This window comes from Acomys minous (assembly GCF_964271855.1).
Source record: "Acomys minous genome assembly, chromosome: 1".
Lineage (NCBI taxonomy): Eukaryota > Metazoa > Chordata > Mammalia > Rodentia > Muridae > Acomys > Acomys minous.
This window is the reverse complement of record NC_140483.1, coordinates 53465658-53490825: the sequence shown is the minus strand read 5'-3', so window position 1 is coordinate 53490825 and position 25168 is coordinate 53465658. Positions and strand designations below refer to the sequence as shown.

General features: G+C 42.3%; 1 protein-coding gene across 4 annotated transcripts in view; it reads right to left on the bottom strand.

The window, feature by feature from the left end:
* The window catches only part of CAMSAP2 (calmodulin regulated spectrin associated protein family member 2), an 82736-nt gene extending 61041 nt beyond the window's left edge, over window positions 1–21695 (bottom strand). For 2 of the 4 annotated variants that reach the window (XM_084778724.1, XM_084778726.1), the window contains exons 1-2: window positions 20917–21695; window positions 3479–3738 (exon numbers count right to left, since the gene is read on the bottom strand). In XM_084778724.1, the coding sequence (XP_084634850.1) occupies window positions 3479–3738; window positions 20917–21055 (399 nt within the window). In that variant the 5' untranslated portion in view covers window positions 21056–21695. The remainder of the gene's footprint in view (window positions 1–3478; window positions 3739–20916) is intronic. The other 2 variants (XM_084778725.1, XM_084778727.1) reach the window with 2 other exon arrangements.
* Between the last annotated feature and the right edge of the window lie 3473 nt (window positions 21696–25168).

The window sequence follows — 25168 nt, the reverse complement described above, 5'->3', positions numbered from 1 at the left end:
CATTGCAGAGCACCAGGGTTCCCAGTTCCTGCGTGGTTAGCCTCCATTAACCTAGATACCTGTAACTCCAGTTCCAGGAAACTTGTGCCCACTTCCGGCCTTTCTAGGCACCAGGCATGGACATGGTACACACACATACATGTGGGCAAAATACTCATTTACAAAAATAGATAAATAAATAAATAAATAAAGTAACTCTTCTTTTTTAAAAGAATCAGAAAGAACATTCTGTTTTAAAATGTCAAGATGACACTTCTGCTACTGCTATCTTGCCCTGAGCCGCAAAGCTGCGCAGTAACACACAGACATAACAGATACTAAAACCACTAAGCTTTTCAGAATTGCAAAGTGGTAGAAGAGAGTATCAATACATTCAGTGTGAGAAAAAAACACTACTTCAGATGACACCTCCCAAAAAAGCAAGGCAACACAAAAGCACCTGGTAAATTTAAACTCTTATTTCACAGTTTAAAAGTTTCTTAACAAACTTTACTAGTAGGAGCCTGTGTGGTGGCGCAAGTCTATAATCCCAGCACTCAGGAGGCAGAGGCAGACAGATCACTGTGCGTTCGAGGCCAGCCTGGTCTACAAAGCAAGTCCAGGAAAGCCAGGGCTACAAAGAGAAACCCTGTCTTGAAAAAAAATTTTTTTACTAGTAAAATGTTCTCGTATCGGCTTTTTAAAGAGTAATATATTACAATAGCAATAATAAAAAAAAGTTACAATTGACAAAAATTTAAAGTACACAATTAAATTACTGCAAAGGGTTAAATTAATATAATCTAGTTTGAAGTTTTGACAGCCAACAATTAGAAGTCAGAGCCAGAAAAACAGAGAAAATGTATGTTATTTAGTCTTTATTTTTACATATGTATATATATTATATATTTTGGGTTTTTTTCCAAGACAGGGTTTCACTGTATCATCTTGGCTGGCCTGGACTTGTTTTGTAGACCAGGCTGGGCTTGAACTCACAGCCATCCACCTGCTTCTGCCTGAGTGCTGGGATTACAGGTGTGTGCAACTGTACTCAGCTGTTATTTAGGCTTGAATATTAAAAATTTGTCAGCAGGCTCTACAGAGTGAGAGAAACCTAGTCTACCAAACTCTTTATCTTTCACTTCGTCCTTCGCAGGATCCTTCGTACTACAGCATCACACACGCAGTCTTCACACGCAGAAAAACCGTAGCAAGTGTGTTGCGTTTGTTTCCTTAGTAAGGAGGATTTTAGATAGTTAACCTGTGTTAAGACCATCTGGCTTCGCCAACACATACCTACGGGCGTCTGAAAGAGCAGTTTCTAAACAACGCCGTTTCAGAGGCAGCAGTGCGCTTCATAACTATCTACTTGGCTTGGAACTTCAATTACTTAGAAGTGGATGTTGCTGCCATTTGAATCCAACTAAGACAGTGCGCCCTGAGGAGCTGAAGTAGCATGTAATTGTCCCCGGGGCTAGTGACTGCTTTATGCCATATGCACACATGTACCCAAGTCAGAGGGAACCACATATGAACCTAGGAGGACTGAAAATCTCTTATGTGAAGAAAGAGCAACATTCTCAGTTTTCCTTAATAATTTATCATACATTTTTGACTAAGTTGCTCTTGAGAAATTATTCTCAGTTCCTTAGAAATATTAAAGTGAGTTTTGGGGTTTTTGTTTTGTTTGGTTTGGATTTTTGAGACTTGGCTGTCCTGGAACACTCTTTGTAGACCAGGCTGGCCTTGAACTCACAGAGATAAGCCTGCCTTTGTCTCCCAAGTGCTGGGATTAAAGGTGTGTGCCACCATGCCCGGCTTTAAAGTGTGTGTGTGTTGTGTTTAAGGAAAGATAACAGAAACCAGGGCATGACATCTCTTCCAGTTAGCACTAAATGTGGTGACTATGTTCACTCTTCATGAATTTTATAATACATCCTTCTACATTATAGTCCCTCATCCCAAGACTACTATTTTCAAGAAAAATAATTTAAGAATGCAAAACCGCTTTCTTATTTTTAGCATTCTTTGTGCATGTGTGGATGTGTACATTTGTTCACACACACAGAGGCCAAAGGCTGCAGAGTGCTCTGCTCTATTATTCTTTGCCTTATTTTGTCAATCTCCCATGAACCTGGAGCAAGGCTGGTGGCCAGCAAACTCCAGAGAGCTTTCTATGTCTATATGCCATGATGCTGAGCTTACAGGGTTACATGATCACATGTGGCTTGGTTTATGTCAGTGCTGGGGATTTGAACTCAGGTCCTTACACCAGCGTAACAAGTGTTCCTACCCCTACTGAACCAATTCACAAGACCTGCTTTTTAGTACCTTTTTTTTTTTAATTTAATGTACCTGAGTGCTTTATCTGCATGTATACTTGCACACCAAAAGAGGGCATCAGATCACATTATAGATGGTTGTGAGCCCACCATATGATTGCTGGGAATTGAACTCAAGACCTCTGGAAGAGCAGGCAGTGCTCTTAACCTCTGAGCTATCTTTCCAGCCCCCATTCTTGACACCTGTATTTTGTGAAATTAACCCAAAGTGTACAGTGAGTTTTAAAATATTTGGATTTATCAGACTGAGTCCCTGCATATAATTATCCCAGGCCCACTTACAAACTTTCTACATGTATTTTCTACAAAAATATGAGTTAATGGTTGGTAAGTAAGCTAAAGTATCTAACACACAAGAATTTACCATGACTGAAGCTCTTAAATGAATACTTATATTTGTGATTTTTTTCCATTTTCCCATTACATTTTAAACGTAATTTTTGTATATGCCTAATATGTATGCACAGGTGTACACACGGATGCCAAAAGAGGGTGCTAAGCGTCCATGGATATCACCCTCTGCCTTTGAGGCAGGGTCTCTCACTGAACCTGGAGCTAACCTGGCTAGGCTAGCAACCCACCAAGCATCAGCACTCCTCCTGTCTGTCTCCTCAGGTGACAGCCACAGGTCTGGGAGGACTATGCTAGGTTCTCATGCTTGCACATAGCAAGCACTCGCATGTGTTGAGCTATTTCCTCCAGCACCTTACATATTGTTTTTTTATATGGCTCTGAGACTGAAATTCAGACAGGGTCTTTCATGTGCCAGGCAAACATTCTATTATTGAGCTACTGCCCCTCCCCACTACAGGAAAATTTACAAATTTACAAATTTTTGCCTTACAAAAATAGTCAAGGATCCATTTTCCATATCTTAGTGCTAATCTCTAAAACAAGAAAAAATTTAACTAAAGAAAAGTTATTTCAAAATACTTGGAATTTAATTGTTTCTTCCAGACATTAGATGGCACCAAATAGTCTAAAATAGTTTGTCAAAATCTTCCTTCACTTAGAAATAAATTTTATAAGAACAAGATGACCTTTAAACTCTAGGTTTAGATGCCACAAAAAATTCAAACCTATTTCTTCCTATTTTACAGTACAGTCCACTAAATATGTATTTCAAACTTGATTACCTTACGAATATAAATACTTACCATGTGGATGGGCTTCTTGTGGAGATCTCGCTCAGTTACCAGTTTCTCCTGTTCGGTGACATAAAGGCCTTTCTGTGCTAATGCCTGAATCACAGCATCATGGCCCAGGAGGGGCTTTGCAGCATCGCTCTTGAGGATGAGACTCCCAGCGCGACAGTACAGCTCAGCTGACAGAAGCAGGTTAACGACAGGTGGTTTGATGTGCTCCTGGTCATACTGATCTGTGTAAAATGGTTCTCGAAGTTCCTCTGGCACATTTTCTATAACGATTAAGAAAAGAATTTTTTATAAGATTTCTATTTAAAACCACATCATTTAATATTTGACAATTACTGTTCACATCACAGAACTTGATATCTTTCTAAAAAGATCAATATCCCTTTAACTGGTAAGGTGACTTGTTTGGTTGGTTGGTTTTTGGACCTAGACATAAGATATAAAAGGAAAGACAGGAATTTCTTTTATAGAAGATAAGTTCTGAGGTATACAAGAAATGCAAACAAGGAGAAAAGCCTTCAGAGTGTGGCGACTGTGAAGGCATGCCCTCATGCAGTGTCTCAAGTAGGTTCCTAAGTCGGCCAGTGACTAGGACACAAGCAGTCAGTGAGGAGACGCACCTGCTATCTGAAGAGCGCTGTCTAGGCCATCTGACAGGAAGAACTGAGACCGCCTGACTCATCTGCTCCCTCTTCCTCAAGTCTCCCAGCCCCCTTGCCAGTCTCTGTCTCTTTTTGCTTTAGGCTGCTAAAGCTACTGAGGGGAAGTTACAACTATTATTTAGATAAGATCTTCTGTTTAAAATCTTTCATTCAATACTAATGACTATAAAAATCATAGCATGATGAAATATTATTTGAAGTCAGCAGTGGGAACAGAAAGGACATGAGATTGTTTTTTTTCTCATTTTTTAATTAAAAAATGAAATCATTCATATTACATCTCAGTTGCTATCCCATCCCATGCATCCTTCAATTCCTCCCTCCCTCCCGCTTTCACCCCATTCCCCTTCCTTATGACTGTGACGGGGAGGACCTCCTCCCCCTGAATATGGTGCTAGGGTATCAAGTCTCTTCTTGGTAGTCTGCCATCCTTTCTCCGAGTGCCATCGGGCCTCCCCATCAAGGGGACATGGCCAAATATGGGGCACCAGAGTTCGTGTGAAAGTCAGTTCCCAGTCTTCACTTAACTGTGGAGAATGTTCTGCCCCTTGGCTAGATCTGGGTAGGGGTTTGATGATGACTGCACATATTGTCCTTGGTTGGTGCCACAGACTGAACAGAACCCCTGGGCCCAGATCTGCCCATCATAGTGTTCTTCTTGTAGGTTTCTAAGACCCTCTGGACCCTTCTATTTCCCTATCTCCTATATTATGAGATTGTTTAAAAAAAAAAAAAAAAAAAAAAAAAAAAAAAACCAGAAGGTAACCAGGCATATAGCAGAGATAAAGATAAAAATCAAAGATGATCAAGCCCAGGTTATAAGTGAAGTGTGGTGGTTGATGGAGAATGTCCTTCATAGACTAAGATATCTGAACACTTGGTCCCAGCTGGAGGAGTTGTTTGGGTTTAGCCAAGGTACAGCCTTGCTGGAGGAAGTATGTCACTGGGGAAAATGCCTCTCCTACTTGCAGTTTGTTCCCTCTGCTTTGTGCTGGGGGTCCAAGATTTGAGTTCTCAGCTTCCTGCTCCTCTGCCCTGGCAGCCACTTGTTGCCATGCCTCCTTGCCATGGTGAACTCTTACGCATCTGGAAACATAATTCAAAATTAACTCCTCCACAGGTTGCTTTTGATCATGCTTTATTGCAGAAATAGAAAAGTAACTGTGGTGGTTTGAATAGGCATGGCCCCCATAGACCCATGTTTCAATGCTTGGCCACAGGGAGCGGCACTGTTAGGAGGTGGTCTTGTTGGAGGAAGTGTGTCACTGTAGAGGCAGGCTTTGAAGTCTCCTATATGCTCAGGCTATGCCCAGTGTGGTCCACGATCTCCTGCCACCTATGGATCCAGATGTAGAACTCTGGGCTCCTCAGCACCGTGACTGCCTGCACAGTGCCTTGCTTGCTGCCATGAGGATAATGGACTGAACCGCTTAAAAACTGTAAGGCTGCCCCAATTAAATGTTGTCCTTTGTAAGAGTTACCATGGTCACAGTGTCTCTTCACAGCAACAAAAGCCAAACTAAGGCAGTAAGCAATACAGAAAGGATGCCAGTATTAAGAACAAACTCTGAGGGTGCAGCAATTCTAGAAAAGAGCAAGCCCAGTCTTAGACATGCTGGGTTTGAAACAATAGCAAAAATACCCAAATAAAAGTAACCAGTGAGCAGCAGGAAATATAGGTCTCAGAAAGAGGTCAAAGCAAATCTATAAATGTGGGATTTCAGAGACATCTAAAAATATCATTCATGTTTAATAATTGAAAACATTTTCCTTCCTTCTTAGTTGCACTGGCCACCCAGTAGTGAGCCAAACTTAAATTTAACATAGAGATCAGCATTGTAAACTTCAGACTTCAGTGCTGGTACTGTATTTTAGTGTCAGTGTCCCTGAACATAAGCTATTAATAGAAAAACTCAACAAAAACTATACTAAGATAATTATTATGAAATGTCTAAATGGGTATTTTATTTCCTATAATAACAGTAAAAATGATTAATAGAGGTAATCTTTGCATTTAAACACTAGCCATGAAAAAACAAAAACAAAAAAAGGAAAGAAAAGAAAAGGAAAAAACCCATTAGCTCATTAGCAGGACTGCAAGCTTCTCTGCCATACCGGCTTATTAGGGGTTCTAACACCAGGACCGAAGCAGTCTGGGGAGGAAAGGGTTTATTTCAGTCTACAGCTCTACCATCACTGTTTATCGTGAGGGAAGTAAGAACAGGAGCCTAGATGCAGGGGCTGATGTTCAGGCTATGGAGGAGTGCTGCTTACTAGCCTGCTCCTCACAGCTTGCTTAGCTTGTTTTCCTAAAGCATCTAGGGCTAGTATAGCTCATGGTGAGCTAAGATACATCAATCATCAATCAAAAAAGAAAAAAAATACACCGTAGATTTGCCAGGCCAACCTGGTGGGGGCATTTTCTCAACTGAGGTTTCTGCTTCCCAAATTACTCTACCTTGGTCAAGTTGACAAAATAAAAACAAACAAAAGCAAACAAGAACAACAACAAAAACTAGCCAGTACACATACTATCTATACCTCCATATGTTTACTTAATGTTTCACATCCATTTATACATTTGCACACACAGCTTTGCAATAGCTTGATGAAACAGACAAGTAGGAGTAATACACAGATAAATCACAGAAGTATACTCTTATACACATTGTCTGTGCCAGGCATTGCTCTAAACATGAATCCTAACAACCTTTTTTATGTGTTTGATAGATAAGACGTTACCTTGCCCCAAGACACAATGCTATAAATATAGAAATCTAGCTCTAAATAGGAAATAGACTAAAAGATACCTTTGATATTCCAAGAACACAAGGGTGAAAGGTGCAAGATGAGAAGCTGAGGGTATTTTTATTTTAAGGCTTACCATAAACTTTAGTTGTAAAAAGTCTACCTTGAAAACAACTGTGGTACAAAGAGAAGGGGAAACATTTAGAGTAAATCAAATACTGCTTCAAAAGAAGGCAGGTATGGTGGTGCACACCTTTGACTCCAGTGCTTAGAAGGCAGAAGCAGGGCTTCAAAGCCACTACAAAGCAAGTTCAAGGACAGCCCGGACACCCAGGACACCCAGGACAGCCACGGCTACATAGAAAAACCCTGCCTTGGAAAACAAAACAAGCAAACTAATATTGCTTCAAATATGATTTAAAAATATTTTTCAATCCCCTAAAGAAAACAAGTTATGATGGTACCAAGTAGCTGTCATAAATACCTGTTTACATCCACAAGCTGCCTTCATCCTTTATCAGAAAGGCTCTTTACAATGAACAGCAGTCAATACAGAGACATGGTTGACTAGGTTCAGCCCTAAAGACAGTCATATCCTCTAAGGCAGTGGTTCTCAACCTTCCTAATGTTGCAACCCTTTAAGACAGTTCCTCATATTGTGGTGACCCCAATCATAAAATTATTTTCATTGCTACTTCATAACTGTAGTTTTGCTACTGTTATGAACTGTAATGTAAATATCTGTGCTTTCCAATGGTCTTAGGCAAGCCCTGTGAAAGGTCCATTCAATCCCCCTGCCAAGGGATCAAGACTCACAGGTTGAGAACCCCTGCTTAAGGTCTGGGAAACATTACAGAAATGGTGAAAAGGTGTAAGAGCTGGAAGGCAGGACATAGGTCATGAAAGCTATCTGGGCAAACACAGCCAGTGCAGTCACGTTCTCACTGCTGGCAGCTCCAGCTGCTGTGGCCCTGCCTGCAATGAGCCTGCACAAGACTGGGCCTGCTAACAGCAAATCATGGATTTCACAAAGCCCCGCCCTTCCTGCTGAACTATTGGCTACTCAAGGACCCTGGGAGAAGAACAGACACTGTCTCCAGTTGTGCATGCCTTTGGGCCAGTCTACCAGGCTCCAATAAACCCCTGGTCACACAGATGGGCTTGGCTAAATTCATCAAGTCACAAAACAAAATGAATGGGAGTAAAAGGGACTCCTACGAAGGAGGTAGGAAGGATGGGGCTTCAAATAGAGTGAGAGGTGACAGTAACCAGGGTACACTGTGCACCTGTATGAACTGTCAGGGGACAAATTTCATAAAAGCTAATTAAAAAACAACAACAAAACTCCATATTGAGTACTTTACAGCACTCTCCTGTCTCAGTACTATGTCCTGGAATGACATGTGAGTGCCACCACACCTAATCCAAACACCTTAAAAAAAAAAAAACATCTTCAAGAACATTCTTAAGAAAAGACTTTCAAAGCAGATTATAATAGTTTATGTATTATTTTCCAAAATGACTTGGAATTGTATATTTTTTTGGAAAAGTGAGCAGAAACAACATATTAGAAAAGAGATGGGCAAAAGCAGGTAAATTGCTTCATTCTTCTCTCAACTCCAGAATAAAAAGCAAAAATTCATAAGCATGGATTGGCTGAGTGAAATAGCAGTGTGAGAACTGCAAAGGATTTAAGGCATATTTTTCTTGAATGCCAAGTCTTTAATAGAACCTGTCTTGATCATGTTGCTATCAGCCTGACGCACAGGCAGATAGTGAGATGGTGCTGCTTAGGCAGCAGATAGACTCAGGGTCAGTGGCCAGACTCAGGCAGGAGGAAGGAGGAGAATGCCTTATTTTTCAAATTTTACCAAAAAACAAAAACAAAAACAAACAAAAACAAAAAAAGGTTGGTGGCTGAGTGGTTAAGAACACCAACTGTTATTCCATAGGACCTGGGTTCAATTCCCAGCACTCACATGGTAGTTCACAACTATCTTGTGGACAAATCACCAATGCACATAAAAAGAAAAATTTCTGAAATAGTTACTGACACTGAATATACAAAGTTTAAACTTCAATTTAAGGTGAGCCAAACTGAACTTTCAATTAACTGAAAACATAAAAATCAACCACTAACAGGAGAAGAAACTCATTGTGCCAGTGACCTAAGAAAGCTACAGTTAAAGACGTTCTGTGTCTATCAGAAAAGGGGGCTGGGGAGGCAGTTAAGTGAGTAAACGGCTGCTGCTAAGTCTGACTTGTAACCCCAGTACTTCCAAGGCAAGACAGGAGGCAGAGATGGAGAGGCTAGGCCGGAAGTTCACAAGCCTGAGTAAAGTGTATCCTGCCTCACCGGGGCGCTTGTTAGAAACCAACTCCCCAAAGTTGAAATTTTAGCAGTTTTAGCCATCTTCCTTTCTGCCCCTCCTGCTCTTTCTCTGTGCTGTGTCACTAGTGCACAGAACATGGAGATGGAGCAGGCACAGCCTAGTGACTAAAGCACAGGCTCTAGCACAGATGGCACCAATTACACAGTCCCTCCTTCTCTGAACTTCCTACCAAGCAATGAGCCAGCGCGGCTGCACTCCCTCCAGCACCCTGAGACCAGAGTTCTTTTATGTTCCAGATCATTACGTAAGCACCAACCTACTTAATCCACTTGGTGCCACAAAGAAACCTCAAACTCACAGGAGGAGCTGGGTTTCTCAGGGACCATGGGGACAATATGATAAAGACTAGAAGGAACTTTGGTGTTATAGGAAATGCTAAATGGCAGTATAAATACATTATATTTAAAATATATAGAGAAAAAAGCATGTAGCTATATGTTGTGTTAGCTTTCTGCTAAATTAACATTCCACAAGCAATAAACCTGGAATCTATATCTTAAGTTTCTAACATTTTTCCCATCAAAACCTGTTACAGATAAAGTACAGGACAGGTTGGACATCTTTTTACCCCTACACACGTGCAATAAGTAAGTGTGAGCATGAATGCCAGAGAGAAAGGAAATGCTGAAGTGACACAGCTATGCCAAGGGGACATAGCATCCGGATGGAAAAGAATCCTATTGGCTAAATCTAGGGCAATTTGAGTTACAATAAAAATGCCTAACAGTAAAAGATTATATATAATTCCTTAAATAAGAGATGAACCAATGATTCCATCCCGACAAGTAAATACATAGGAAATAGAGTACCAACTAACAAATGAGGAGAAATGAGAGCAATAATCAACTGTTATAATAGACTCAGGCAAAACATTAGTGATGCTAAAAGAGGTACAAGTCAAATCCCTCTAAGTTATTAACTAAAAATGGGACAAAGTGGAGCTGGAGAGACGACTCAGTGGTTAAAAGAGTGTGTTTTGCAGAAGCCCAGGCTTGAATTCCCAGCACTCACAGGGTAGCTCACAACCATCTGTACTTCCAGTCCTGGGGTACCCAACAACACCCTCTTCTCATCTCTTCTGGCACTAGGCACACACAATATACAGATGTAAATATAGGCAAAACACTTATACATATAAAAGAAAATCTTTCTTTTCTTTTAATTTTTTTTTTTTTGAGACAGGGGTTCTCTGGGTAGCCCTGGCTATCCTGGACTCTCTTTGTAGACCAGGCTGGCCTCAAACTCAGAGATCTGCCTCTGCCTCCCAAGTGCTGGGATTACAGGCATGTGTCACTGTGTCTAGCTCTCAAAACTTAAATTTTAATAACACAGCTGAAGGAGTCAATAAAATATTTTTTTTAATGTAAAGAATTCATTTTATAATGGAGTAAACTGTCACAATAAACATCCCTGACAGTGTCATGTGATCTGGTCTACTAAGAATAAATTATCTTTTGTGGTAGTTTTGCCAGATTTGTATTAACTTCAATCACTATAACATTATGCAAATCCAGGTTCACGATATTCTGTATATAACTGGCCCATTTTTTTCTAAGCTAAAAGTGCATTTTAATAGTAACAAAAAAAAAAATCAGCACTGAAGGTTCACACCTTGGGAGGTAACGGGAAAGGAGTTACCACTTCTCCACCCAAAGCCCCAAACCTTCCTGCATCAGCATGTGTGAGCCGCTGTGAAGTCACTCTGACCGTAAGGAACATACTGGGTAAGCAAACATTTTTCCATTTAAGCATCGTTCCTTTGGGGCTATTTGGCTTGTCTTCAGGTACTGGGACACCCTTGCCAAGAGCCCTGTGGAATGCAGAGATGGTGCTATGCAAAGAGGCAACAGGGCACCATCTGCTGGTGGAAAGACAGGTGGCTGTGGTGGTGGTGGGAATCCTGAGGATGCGTGAAGAGAAAAATAGAAAGAAAGTCAAAGAAGATGGAAGAGACAGAAAGCAGACGTTACCAAGGACTTGGGACATGGTCCCTAGCTCCTGTGTTTCTATCAGCTCAGCTGAGGGAAGATGTCTGTGCCCTCTGTTTCTCCAGCCTGGCATTTCTACACTGGGGCACAGCCAGAACCCATGCCAGGCTGCCATCCCCATTCCAGTCACTCCCACCCAGGTGGAGGGGGCATCTGCTGAAGGAAGGCCGGGCACTCCAGAGCCCGGGGATGAACACACAGAAGGGAGTGAGCCAGTCAACTCCTGCTTTTACCACACACAGCATAAAGGTAGTTTAAAAAGACTAACATAGAGGGAAAGAGCTTGTTGTGCAGCTCAGGCCTTGGGGTTTCAAAGTGTTCTTGTTAAGACAGAGTACACAACTATTGGAGATTAAAAGTGAATTTAAACACATTAAATACAATGCATGATCCTGGATTTGATTCTGCAATCAGAAATAAAATAGAAATAATTAATACTGAAACAAAACTGAACATAGGCTGTGGATTAGAGAGTATATCATAGTTATTTTCCTGACCCTTTATGGAGATTATCTAAGATAATTAACTTACATTTAAAGAAATACAGTGAAATATCTAGGCACAAAGCGGAGGTACAATGTCCACAGTGCTTAGTCAAATAAAAAATATCACTATATTTGTATTTATATAAGTATGTGTATTTATCTATATAAGAGCACACATATACATATATAATGTACTTATTTATTTGTGTCGAGGGAGGGGAAGGGAGAGACAGAATGATAAATTGGACAATGTGCTAACAGCTGATAATCTAGGTAAAGGGAAGAGTTAGAAGACTGGCAACCTTTCCTGACAAACCTGAAAATCTTCCAGCGTTCTACACACCAGTGAACTACAGTATTCACCTAATTGTACAAGCCAGAAACCTAGGAGCCATCATTAGTATTTCCCTAAAAAATAAAAACAGAGCAAACAAAAAATCAAAACCAAACCAAAACAAAACAAAAAAACAAAATCTGGGAACCCAGTCCAAGTCCCCCACTTACCGTGTCACCTCACATCTCTCTGGCCTGTGTCATCAGCACTTTTTCATCTCAATTACTACATTTAGTGCTAGCTTTATCTTCTCATATTCACTCTTGTCCTCACTCCAAAGCATACCCTACTTGGGGCTGAGACAATAGCTCAGTGGCTAAAATGTTTGCTATACAAGCAAAGGAACCTGAGTCCAGATCTCCAGCACCTATGTAAAAAGCTGGGCATGACAACACACGCTTCTAACCCGAGTGCTTGGGGAGGCGGCACGGCAGTGAGACACACAGCCAGAAAGCCAGCTGTGAGCTCCAGGTTCTGAGAGAGCCTGTCTTAAAAATACAAAGCAAGACACTTGTACATACTACAAATGTACATTTTTAATTAATTAATTAAAATAAAATTTAAAATTAAATCATTCTCTTTAGTCAAATGTTCTTTATTCCACATAAGCAAATCCAATCATAGCACAGATCCCATCCATCCCAAGGGTTTTCAATTATTTTTCCTTCTCTAAGGATTAAAATCGTTCCTCTTCCCTGTAAGAAAAACTGATCCTGTCTCCGCCAGCAACACCCAGCTCCAAGAAACCAAGTTCTGTCTGCTACAGAGCCTTTGCACATTCTGGTCACCCATGCTGCAATGTCCTTTCTTCCTATTCTTTATACCCTTTCAGATTCCCAGGGGCCAGTGACTCATTCAGCTTGGTCCAATTTCCCTTTTTTGAAAAAAAGAGAAAAGAATGTACCATTTATCCTCCCTTACCCATATCTCAGTGTGTCTTCACTTTTAAGACTATTCAATTCTATTTTTAAAAATGAGTGAGTCTGTAATTTGTAAAACATTGGTGAAATATGTTTAGATAGTTAAAGAAAAAGTTTAGCAAGCAGAGACCTAACAGATTTACTGAAGTAGTTAGTAGTATATATAACAAACATAGGGAATGGAAAAAATAAAGCTATCCTAATATTCAGGAAGCACCTAGATAGTAAATGTTGATGCTACAGATACATACATATGCATATATGCTATTAAATATTTATGATACAGTAAATATGCAGAGAGAAAGGTCTATAAAATTAATATTCCTGAGCCCTTAATCCAGTCACCCAACCTGATCCCCATTTTGGCCTGTATGTTTGCTACCCAAGGAACACAAAATCCGAGACTATCCATCAAGCTCACCGCTCAGCGTCAGCGGTGGCAGACCTGTTCATTCCTCAGCATCTCTGAGAAAGCCAGTGCTTCCGTGACCTGTGTTTCCCTAAGGGGATCCTTGTTGGAATTTCAACACTTATCCTGATCCCCACACCAACAGCAGGAAAAGCTACAGTGGCAGAAAAGATAAGCATACAAATATTGTCTAGCACAGAGTTTGGACTACGGCTCTTACTGCTCCCACATTATCCTTAGTGTGTTAACTAGTTCATCTTTTCCCTCTTGCTTCTTCTTGTAAATTGACCTAGTAAGCCATGGAGGTAAGGATTTCAAGTTATTTTGTCTGCTGCTCTCTGTTCCCAGAACTCTGGGTAGGCTGCATGGTGTGTGCTTACGGTTATTAACGCATCAGGCTAACTCCCACACAGCACTCAGGCCAACCAATAACACAGAAGTTTTGTTTTTTTTTTCTCCAAAGGGGCATTCCAATGACCAAAAGAAGACATCATGACAGAATGCTAAATATGACGTGTCATCTGGCTAAAACAAAGCCTACATACACAGTATACATTTTTTAATTGAATGTAATCAATTCTCTAAATTTAATTGTCAACTTAGAAACACAGAAGACAAATGGAAACTTGTTAAATAATTTTGGAGATTTGAAGAATAAACTTTTCATTCAGCTGGGTGTAGTGGCACATGCCTACAAAGCTACCATCTGGGAGGGAGGCAGAGGCGGGAGGATCAGAAGCTAGAGGTCATCCCTGGCTACAAATGGACAAGGACAGACTGGGCTACCTAAGACCCACCTCAAAACAACAAAACCCAGGGTTTCTTCTCAGCATGTAATGTGTTAAACACCATCACAACATTTTTGAAAGACGTGTGTTCTTGGGGTCCCCTGCCCCTCACTTCTCCCACCACACGCTACCCTGTTCTCCACCTGTACCTTCCCCACAAGATTCTTTTCAGCTTTCGTATCTTTCTTCATCATCTAACACTACCCTCTCTTAGACTCCTTGCCGGATTTCAGGCTTTTCCCACACTTACAGCTCTATATGTGGGCTTTGTTTTTACATGTATACATTATAGGCTATGATTTGGACATGCAGGAGAATATGAGTTTTATTGTTTTTCTGAGTCTAGACTTAGTATTAGTAACTAGACTTAATATTATACTCTCCAGATTCATCCATTTTTTTTGTTTACCAATTTCATGATTTATTTTTCTTTATAGCCAAATAACATTCCACTGTGTTTATGGACCGCATTATCATTGTCCATGCATCTGTTGGTGAGCATTTAGGGTGGCTCTATTTCCCTGATATCATGAGTGAAACAATAAGCATGGATGCACAAGTGTCTCTGAGGAGGGTAGTGAGTCTTGTGCATTTATTTCCAGGAGAAGTACGGCTGAAACCTAAGAAATTGTATTAAACCAAAGTCTGCTTGCTCCAACAAGCAAATTGCAAGAAAGACGGAGTGAGACAGGGAAAGAGTCTATATACCTGAAAAACAAAAACAAAATCCCTGAGATGCATGGCCTTTTTGCAGATCCTAACAAGGACAAGTAAACAAATAGAAAAAGATATATAAAATAATCAGAAATGTTAACACTTATGCTATGGGTGGTGCTTGTGGCGATGACAGTGCTGTGGTTACATTTTAAAGAGTTTTTGCTTTGGACAAATAAAATAGTATCTGAGACTTGCTTCAAATAATTGGTGGAGGTAGAAGTGGTTTCCAGATGTATCAAAAGTGGCTACGAGTTCATGACTCTGGAGGTAATGGGTCCACAAAAATTTGCTGGTACTATACATAGATGAAATACTACCCAATGGTTTTGTTTAAGAAAAAGAAAAAGGCAACAAGAGCCTGCAGAACTTTCATGAAATAATCAGAAAAGGGCTCTGATGTGTGGTTTCTGGTTGAGACCTGGACCACCTACAGCTATTATGTACCATGTGAGAGAATGCAATCCACCCATGCTGAAGGAATCAAGGGAAAGATGAGCACCCAGTCAACTCTAATCCAAATCCATCTGACTTTAGGACTCTTGTAGCTTTATAAGCCAATAAATCCTCTTTAATGTTAGCTCATTTGAGTTTTCCATTAACTACAAATGAAACTGTCTCTTATCCACTTTCAACCTTGCCACATTGGTCTATACTCACCACCCTAACACCCAGTGGATCCCCATCATAACATTTAGCCCTACTCCAATCCATTTCCTAGGCTATTTCCAAGACTGCACATCTTTCTTTACGCTAACATGTACATAACATAAAGCATACCTTTTAGCCTTTTAAAAGTATACTTCATAAGAACTCCTGAAAAGGATTTCTGATGATGCCACATTGCACAGGGTCAGGGTCCAGATGGGAAGGAATTTTTTTTACTAGATTTATCTGGATAATTTAATTAGCTCCTCCATGCCTATTTCTTCATTTATTACAGAACGAGAAAACTTATGTCACAACTCCTTGCTTTCAGTACGGATATTGTTTGCACCTTACTGTACAAACACCCTTTTAACCTGACAATGTGTTACAAGCTTCCATCAGGTGGAGAGATACTTTCAGCATTTGGACAAGAACTAAAGACACTAATAAAATTCTCTAATATACAGGACAGCCCCTAGGCCGAAAATTATCTGACCAATATTATAGTTGGGAAACCCTGATAAGACTTATGTAAAGAAATAACCTATCTGTTCAATAAGGTTGTTCTCAAACCGAAAGAAAAATTCACATAAAATGCTTTGAACATCACTGTTCCTATTGTATGGCTCTTGTCCTGAACTATACTGCAGTTTGACTTTCATCTTTGCTAAAACCAGTTTGTCAAACCACCTCTCTTTCCAGGACTTCAGTGTTACTATCCTTTCTTCTAAAACACTTTAAACATTTATTTATACATTTATTTATTTATTTATTCATTCATTCATTCATTCACTCATTCATTCACTTATGTGCGGGGTGGGGAAGGCTTTTGTCATGATGCATGTGTGGGGTATGAAGATCAGAGAACAAGCTGCCAGAGTCAATTATCTCCTCCTACTATGAAGTTCCTAGGATCAAACTCAAGTTGTTAATGTAAAGAAAGGGCCTTTACCTGCTGAGCATCTCAGCAGCCGATGTACTTTCACAATGGGCTCCTTACTTCTGATTACTCTGACTCCACCTCCTGTTCGTTTAAGTGGTCACTCTTCTAAACTGTGTCCTCTACAATCGTATCTACCTACACTTCTGTTGCATATTGCTATCTACAGAACAGCAACGCGCTGTTTCCAGACTCAGCTGCTGAGCCACACTGCGGGCTTACCTTTACTTGTAACTACCTACTTCATGGCATTTCTCAGACAGCATACTTGGACTTATACCTAGCTCCAGGACATAAAAACATTTGCCTTCCCATCCAATATGCTATTTCTCTGTAAACTGGTATCACAATTTACCTCCCTAGTCATGAAGTCTCCAAAGTTCACTTTCCCTAAATCCTCAGGTGGCCTTATCCTCATTTATACTCTTCAAAACAATCACCCACTTATCCCAAATTCAGTCCTTTAGAAATACTAAGGATTAAATTTCTGCAACATTTCTTCTGTCACTTGCTTCTTTTCCACTCCTCTGGCCCATGTGAAATAGTTCTTGACTAGTAAGAGCACACACAGGAGTCAGACTTCCCTGGTTTCGATCCCAGTTCCACTAGTCTGATGCCTTTGGATAATAAGTTCCTAAACCCACGAGTCCCATTTTCCTCATCAGTAAAACTGGGATGATTAATAGTTTCTGCCTCTTAAGGCCATCATGAGGATTAAAACGAAATACTATGTGTGAAGTGTATGACACATAGTAACTGCTCAGTAAATACAGCAGATTTATTATTATATCCACGCAACCTGAGCCCTCATCACCTCTAGCCCAGACTGCTGCAATAATGTCCCAAAAGGCCTCTGCTCTCAGTCTTTTTTCACACCAGGCTACCCAATGTTCTAACCGTCCTTGTAAGTCAGAACTGCTATAGGATTTTAACAATACCTGCTGGGACATAACTGAAATGTAACAAAGTATATTTAGAACATCAAATGATTTTATACCACTAACTAGATGGAATAAAGAAAGTGAGGGGCTGGGAAGTTGGCTTTGTCTCTAAGTAACGGCTCTTGTTGCACAAGCATGCGGACCTGCACGGATCCCATGCAGAAGAAGCCAAGGCTGGTGGTAGTATGGGCCTATAACGCCAGCACCAAGAGGGGAGAGGAAAGAAAATGCCTGGGGTTTGCTAGCTAGACTGGTGAGCTGCCGGTTCATGAGAAACCTTGTCTTAAGAGGTGGAGAGCAATTTTGCCTATGACCTCCACAGGCACAGGCACACATGTAAATATGTACACACACACACAGGCAGGGGGCAGTTTGAGGGTGGGGCGGGGCGGGGAGAGAGAAGGGGGGGGCAGGAATATTGAGATTCATTCCAAGAGATTCTACACCTAGCAGCTAAAGGTTTAAAACATCTAAGGCAACCTCAGTTACATTACTGCTTGAATGTGTTACACTTTAAAACACAGTAGCAGTTATCATGCAATATAACTCTGTCTTTCATAACCAGAAGACCTATTGCTACTGTATGTTCATCTACAAACTTATTCTTTGTTCAAACAAAAGCACAGCCTCATTATTTGAGAAAATAAAGTATTAAGACCGCTACCCTTAATCCCCAGCACACTCTCTAGAAACTGAGACAGGAGGATCAGGGTTCAGAGTTATTGTTGGTTATATGGTAAATTCAAGGCCAGTTTAGGCTACATGAGACACTGTCTTCCAATGACTAAAAACTAACAAAACACACTCCACCAAAGATGAGGCCTTTGGAATATTTTCAGGACGAGAAACATATTATTGACACAAATACCACACATCTGCTTTCTAGGTATCACAGTGCTAGTGTCTTATTGGTTTTACAATTTAATTCACTTATTGTTTGCCCACAACTGGTTCTGTGTTAACCATTTTTAACCATTTATATTGCTTTTCTAATATACAGCTCTAAAACTGATGATTTCTTGTACATGAAAAGTTAGTAAGGGACCGGTAAGATTGCTCAGTGCAGAAAAGCCCTTGCCACCAATGCTGACAACATGAGTTCTACCCCTGGAACGCACATAGTAAAAAACAGAGAACCTACTCCAGCAAGTTGTCTTCCCATGGGTGAGCGAGCACACACACACATACACACAGTATATAAATGTAATATAACAAATAGCCTCTCATACTTTGAGCATTTCTAACAACAACAACAAAAACAAAAAATCCATACATTATCCTAAAAAGTTGGGTTAACATTTTGAATAAGCAAATACAATTATTAGCTTTAAATTTTTATTAACTTTTTTGTTTGTGGCAAATAAAAACATATCAGAAATAAAAAACTTACCTTTTAATATACTTCATCTAAGTTTATATATTGGGGACTCAGTTGTTAAGAGCACTGGCTACTCTTCCCAAGGACCAGGGTTCAGTTCCCAGCACCCACCTGGCATCTCACAACTGTCTGTAACCACAGTTCCAGGGGATCTGACACCCTCACACAGACATACATGCATGAGAAACACTAGTGCACATATAATAAAAATAAATCATTTAAAAAAAAGTGCCAATAAAGCAAACAAAGTAGAACATGGTGGCATATATCTCTAATCCTAGCATTAAGGGGGAGGATTGCTATGAGTTTGAGGCCAGTCTGGGTTCCATACCAAGTGCCAGGCCTGCTGAACATACACGCAGGGAGACCATCTCAGACAGACACACATGCCATTTTAGAGGATGTATCAATGTCACTCTCTTAAGGTCTTACTTAGACCTTTTTATCCATGCCTACTGCTGCCCTGGCTTCCTCCTGCTTAAATGTGGAGCATGCTGACATCAGAGTTGTGAATGCTAATGACCACAAGAAGTCAGATCCCACCGACAGTATATTCCTTTACTTCCTTTCTACTCAAGTGTGTTCAAGTACTCCAGAATCCAGTGACCAGCCTGACCCACATCCAGAAAGTAGGGCATTTCTCCTCAGAAGCCTCTGGGAGAACGAGCAACAAAACATCCACTTCTGTACTACAGGCACCCTCTGGGTTTCAGATGGCAAGAAATGCCCCGGTCTTCAGTCTTCCAGCTTCCACACAGGAAACTATGTCAATTTCCCTGTTTTCTAAATGTTTAAGGAGCCTCATTTGTTCTCCAAATGGATTTTTAGTATACTACTTCCCATTCCTTGTATCAAAAATTTTTAAAGTATTATCTGTGCTTCCTATTATTATTATTATTATTCACTTAAAACTTAAATTAATTCAAAAAGACAATTCACTCCTGATGTCAGTTCTATCTCAAAGTATAGGAATTCAAATAAAATTAAAACAGACATAAATGTAAAAAATTCCTTCGAAACTAATTCAAATGCTTTTCTAAACAGTGGGGGAATCATCTACTCTTTCACCTAGCTGTCTAGTCCTGAAAACACTTGCCTATCTATAAAGTTAAACAACAGAGCTGGATTAAACCATTTAGCCACATATTTTCACAGTCCTAGAACTGGAAGTCAGTCATCTTCCACAAAACATCCAGAGAACGTTTTGCAAGCACTGAGGTACTTCTTTTAATTTTTTTTTTTAAAGCATTCCACAACATGAGCTCCTAAAGCAAGAGCTAAGGAATTACAGCAGGAGGCCCCTTTCCTGTTATTCTGCAAGGGCTGGGTTATAGAGGGAGTGTTTAAATGCCATGTATCACAGGCTTCTATGTCAACAGCACATGCCCCCTCCCCGAAAAACAAAACAAAACACAAAACCACTTCTACTTCAAAAAGAAAACCTCAAAGTAGGGAGGCTTTACTTATCTGATTTTATGACGTCAAAATACATTTGGAAAAAGAAATATGCCTCGATGACATTGAGTGAAAATAGCACCCTCGTCGGAAAACTAAAATTGGTTTTAATAGGCGGCTTAATGAGAATCTGAAATGTGTATGAAGGGCTGGAGAGGAGTACAGACTGACAACAAAAATTAGGACTGCACTTGACCAGTGACCACCTTTCATCCAATAGAGCCACCATTACAAATGTCAAAATCAATATAGTACCGCACCTTCTCGCAGTAATAAAGAAACTCAGATTTCTTGGTAGCACAGTCACAATTATGACTGAGAGGGAAACGAATGCAGCACAATGAAGAAAACACCACAAATAAAAGCCATTTTGGGAAAACACGACAATTTGCTCGCTGAATTTATACACAGGATATGCAATAAAAGGAATCTGGTCAACCCCTCCCGCGATCAGTCAAGGGCACCTCATCGAAGACCAAACCTGCCTTCTTTCTTTCTCCTAGTGCCAGCCTCCCGTCATCTCCCTGAAGATACACATCTACCGGAAGATACACATGGGGGAGGGGGGGTTGGAATCAGGAACAAAAACCGGGATGTGGACAGCATCGGGAGGAAGAGGAAGGGACGAGACAACCTACCTGTCCCAAAGGCTTTGGCCACCAGCCAGGCCAGATTGCAGGCGATTTTGGCCCTGGAGAAGTCATAGTGGTCAAAGGGTTTGATGGCTGGAACAATGAACGTCCTTCTCATCTCCCGCGGGTCTGCAGCATCCCCCATCTTTCACGGCGGCTGGTCGGGATGGAGGGACGGCGGTCTTCACATGGTGTGTCGGAGAGGAGAGTTCAGATCGTCCGCGCCTGTCGCGGCCCACCCGGGCGCCGGGCACGGAGAAGCTCAGCTGTGCTCGTCGCGAGCTCGCCGCCGCCCGCGGAAGCCGCCGCGGCCCGGGGCATAGACGTGAGGCCGCACCGGGCCGCGCTCGCTCCGGCCCCCCGGTCTGCCCCGCCGCCTCCCCTTTGTCTCCGTTTAGTCACACGGGCTCGGAGGAGGGTGGCGGCTGCGAGGGCCCGGAATGCTCGGGCGGGGGCAGGCTGGACGATCACGTCGCGGACAGTGTCCCCGCCATGGCGGAGCGCGCACGCCCAGCCTCACTCACGGCCGCCCCTCGGGCCGCGGGACCCGCCGCGGAAAACGTCAGAATCGCTGCAGCGCGCGAGCCGCCCGCGGCCCGGCGCTTCTCCGGCGCTCCGGTCGGCCTCGCCCGCCTCCTCGGCGCAGCTCACGGACAAGGCAGCGGCCTGGAAGAGGCCGCAAATCGCGAGCCCTCGGCTCCTGCCTTATCAGGCTCGTCCTCGTATTTTCCGCTACCCCTCCCGTCGCCGGCCGCGTCGCTCCCCTTCAGACGCCGCCGCCGCCGCCGCCGCCACCGCCGCCGCTGCGGTTTTCCGGCTGCGGCACTGGATGGAAGGAGCAGATGGGAACACTGAGCATGCGCCTGGCGCGCCCGGTCCCGGCCCCGGCCCCGCCCCCGCCGCTGTCTTGCGCCGCCGCGCGCTCTGAGCATGCCCAGCCTCGGGGCCGCCCGCGCCCCTGTCCAATTAATCAACAGAGTGCCCGCTTGAGTGGACGTCCTGTAGGTCCGTGGCTTTGGGCTGCTGCCGCTGATACTGCTGGACGAGAGAAGGAAAGAAAGGGAGGAGAGAGGTTTCCCCCTCCTGCTACTCGTGGTACAGCCAAGATAACTGAGATGTATTCCCGATGCTGCTTATATCACACACATATTGCTGCGAACTTGCCTTGCACGCCCGTTTAGTCCTTGCAGTAGCCCCGAGAGACAGGTGTTACAGCTGGTTGACCACGAAATTATGGAGGGATGCTGTGAGTTAACGCACCCAAGGGGGTTTAGCCAGGAATGACGGTCGGGTTTAAAGTCTCCAAACCTGTATTAATTTCGTATCAAGACATTTCAACTTGATACTCCCCACTGAAGTTCTATAAGTGAGAGGTCGGTGTGTTTTTTGTTTTTTGGGTTTTTTTTGTGTGTGTGTGTGTGTGACTTCTGTTTCCTCACAGGAAGAAGTGTAAATCCCTCCACAAAGAATATCCACAACTACGATTTGTCACAGATGTCTATGAGTTCCTCTTGTCAGAGCCCTCTCCGTTCCACCAAATGGGGATACGTTCTCAGATCTGTGCGCCGGTCCTGTCACCGATCTCTCTGTCCTGACTTTAGCCACTCCACGTTAATCACTCCCTTCAGAAAGCCTTCCCTAATGATTACTGACAACTTCCTAAGCAGAACTGCCATATAGGCACCTCCCGATTGTTTCCAGAACAACGTATATCCTTTATGTCACAACTCTCGTCACGTTGCATTCCAATCACCAATTGTCTTTAACTTTCAAGACGACTTGGTCGGTCTCTGATACCTATATGATGCTCAGCCTCACAGTAGTTGCTCTGTTAATGTCTAGGATCAAAAGGTGAGTGTTGCTATAGTTAACACTGAGTTTGGTTAACTTGCTAATTCCTCACATCTTGTTTTAACACATTCTCTAATTTTAGTTATATGATCCTGGGTTGTTTTCATTTTACAGGCGAGAGAGCAAAGACGCAGAAAAGCCTCTTAAATTGCAGATATAGTAAAGGTACACTCTCGGTCTGAACCCAGAACTATCTTATTCTGTACAACTAGGACCTCCCTATTATCACCAGCCGTTAAGATGGAAGACATATGAAATATGGGCGGGGGGGGGGGAGGGGCGAGTTTTGATCGCCCCTATCGAAAAAGGCAGCTCCATTAGCAAGTCCCTCCCTTTTGATTTCTGCTTAATCCTTAGAAACACTCCTCCCTGAACCCAATAAGGCATTACAGATAAGCCCCACTAACAATGCCGAGCAGGGGGAAAAAATGCCACTAATAATATGCCATTGGGTGATTAGCATATTTTTTCAGTAATTCAATTAATATTAATAAGGTTTTTCTCATGGACAAGGCCCTTTGTAAAATTAACATGTTAACATATAAATACTAGCTGTCAAAGCACGTTCAAATAATGACTAGCTTCCACATCTATTTGATGAACGAGGCACTAATTATCTTCCAGGACTAGAGGCAGGACTGAGGATCACAGACGTCGAGCGGTGTGACCAAGATTTCTCTGTCCATTTGTATCGGAGCCTGCCTTCAAATTCAAAGCTAGGCCTTCTGTTTCCACTCCTTGGCCACTTTTCTGGGTTTTTGCTCCCTCTCTGGGGAGTGGCTTGCACATATCCAAGTAAACAGAACATAGTGTAAAAATGGTACATGCTAGAAGAGATTTTTTTTTTAAAGCACAGCAAAAACACAAGGGCAGGGGTACTTGGAAGGTATCGTGGAGACTATAGTGTTCTTAAATCCAATTTCAGCTGGGATTCTAGAGCATGCATATCAAATGAAGAGAAACCTATGGCCTAGAAAAAGCTAGAAAGTGTTACTTAAAATATTATGTCTGTTGTTACATGAATCTGCATGCAAATAGAAGATCCTCTAAGCCAGCGGCCAGGCCTAGTCAACTTTGTGCTACCCCTGACTAGTTTCTACGTCTGTTTGATGATGTGTCCCTGTGCTCAGTGTTGGGTCTCACTGAAAACTGTTTCAACCTAAATAAACTTCACGAGCAGGAGAAGATGGCAAAGGTGACGCTCTGACTTGATTCCGCCCGAGATGCTCTAGGAAGGATAGTGTTTCTGTGACCCCAATTGGGCAGGAGTGTGCTTAGGGACGAGGACGGGAGGGAAGCACCTGAACAATGAAGCAGCTTTTACTTTGAGGGAGGCAGTGAAACAACTTGGGGTCAGAGCAGGAGGCTGTTATTAACAGGGAAACACCCTGAGTACAAAGGAGGAGGATTCATTTTCAGGGCGGCAGACACTCTAATAGGGTGCTCTTTGTGACACCTTCTGAAAGGTCCCTTTGAAAGCTGGAAGTCTCTGTGGAACCTATCGCTGTCGAAAAGAAATGCTCTCTCCTCTGCCTTCCGAAGACAACTGACTCTGTTTGGAGCAAAAACAAAGCCAAGTGAGTCTTCGGGCTTCTCTTCAAGCTGCACAGCTTCCTTCTATTTTTTTTTTTCCAGGTCTGGAGTCACAGACCATCAGGGGCTTCTAATGCCAGGTGTACACGACTTCCTCCTCTGTCTTGTTCCCCTCCTGTTTCCTGGAAATCCTGAAATGCCAAGCAGACCTCTTTCCTTACAGTCATCCTCTAGTTCAGTCTTTGGACAGATGTATAAGCTCGCTCATTCACTCACCAGGCAGGGTTGATGGAGCTCCCAAGGGCTGAGGATTCGGTGTTGAACTAGACAGCTAAAGAGTCAGCTTTGTAAGCTGGGCATGGTGGCGCAAGCCTGTGATTCCAGCACTGCAGGTAGGAGATTAAGACAGGAGCATCAAGAGTCCAATGCCGTCCTAGGCTACGTAACAAGTTCGAGGCCAGTCTGAACTACATGAAAGCCTGTCTCAAAAACAAGACAGAAAGAAAAAGAAAAAAGGAAGAGAAAAGAACAAGAAGGAGGAGGAAGAGGCAAAACACTGAATTCTTTATGAGAAAACACAGATTTCCCCTATGCTCCTATGATCTAAAAGTCTAGCTTTACTTCATGTCAAGTCTGTGTCACCAGAGGTTAAAAGCCTTGTTACTTCCCCCACAGAAAACGTCCTCAAAGTGTAGCTTGGTTGACAAAGTGCTTGCCTACCACATAAGAAGGTCTGAGATGGCAATGCCAGCTGTTGAAGGCTCTCCTGGGATAGGTGGTGAGGTTAAGACCAGCTGCAGCCACATAAGAGCCTTCTCTTCAAAAGGAAGGGAGAACGGAGGAGAGAGCAGGGAGGTGAAGGGAGATGGGAGGT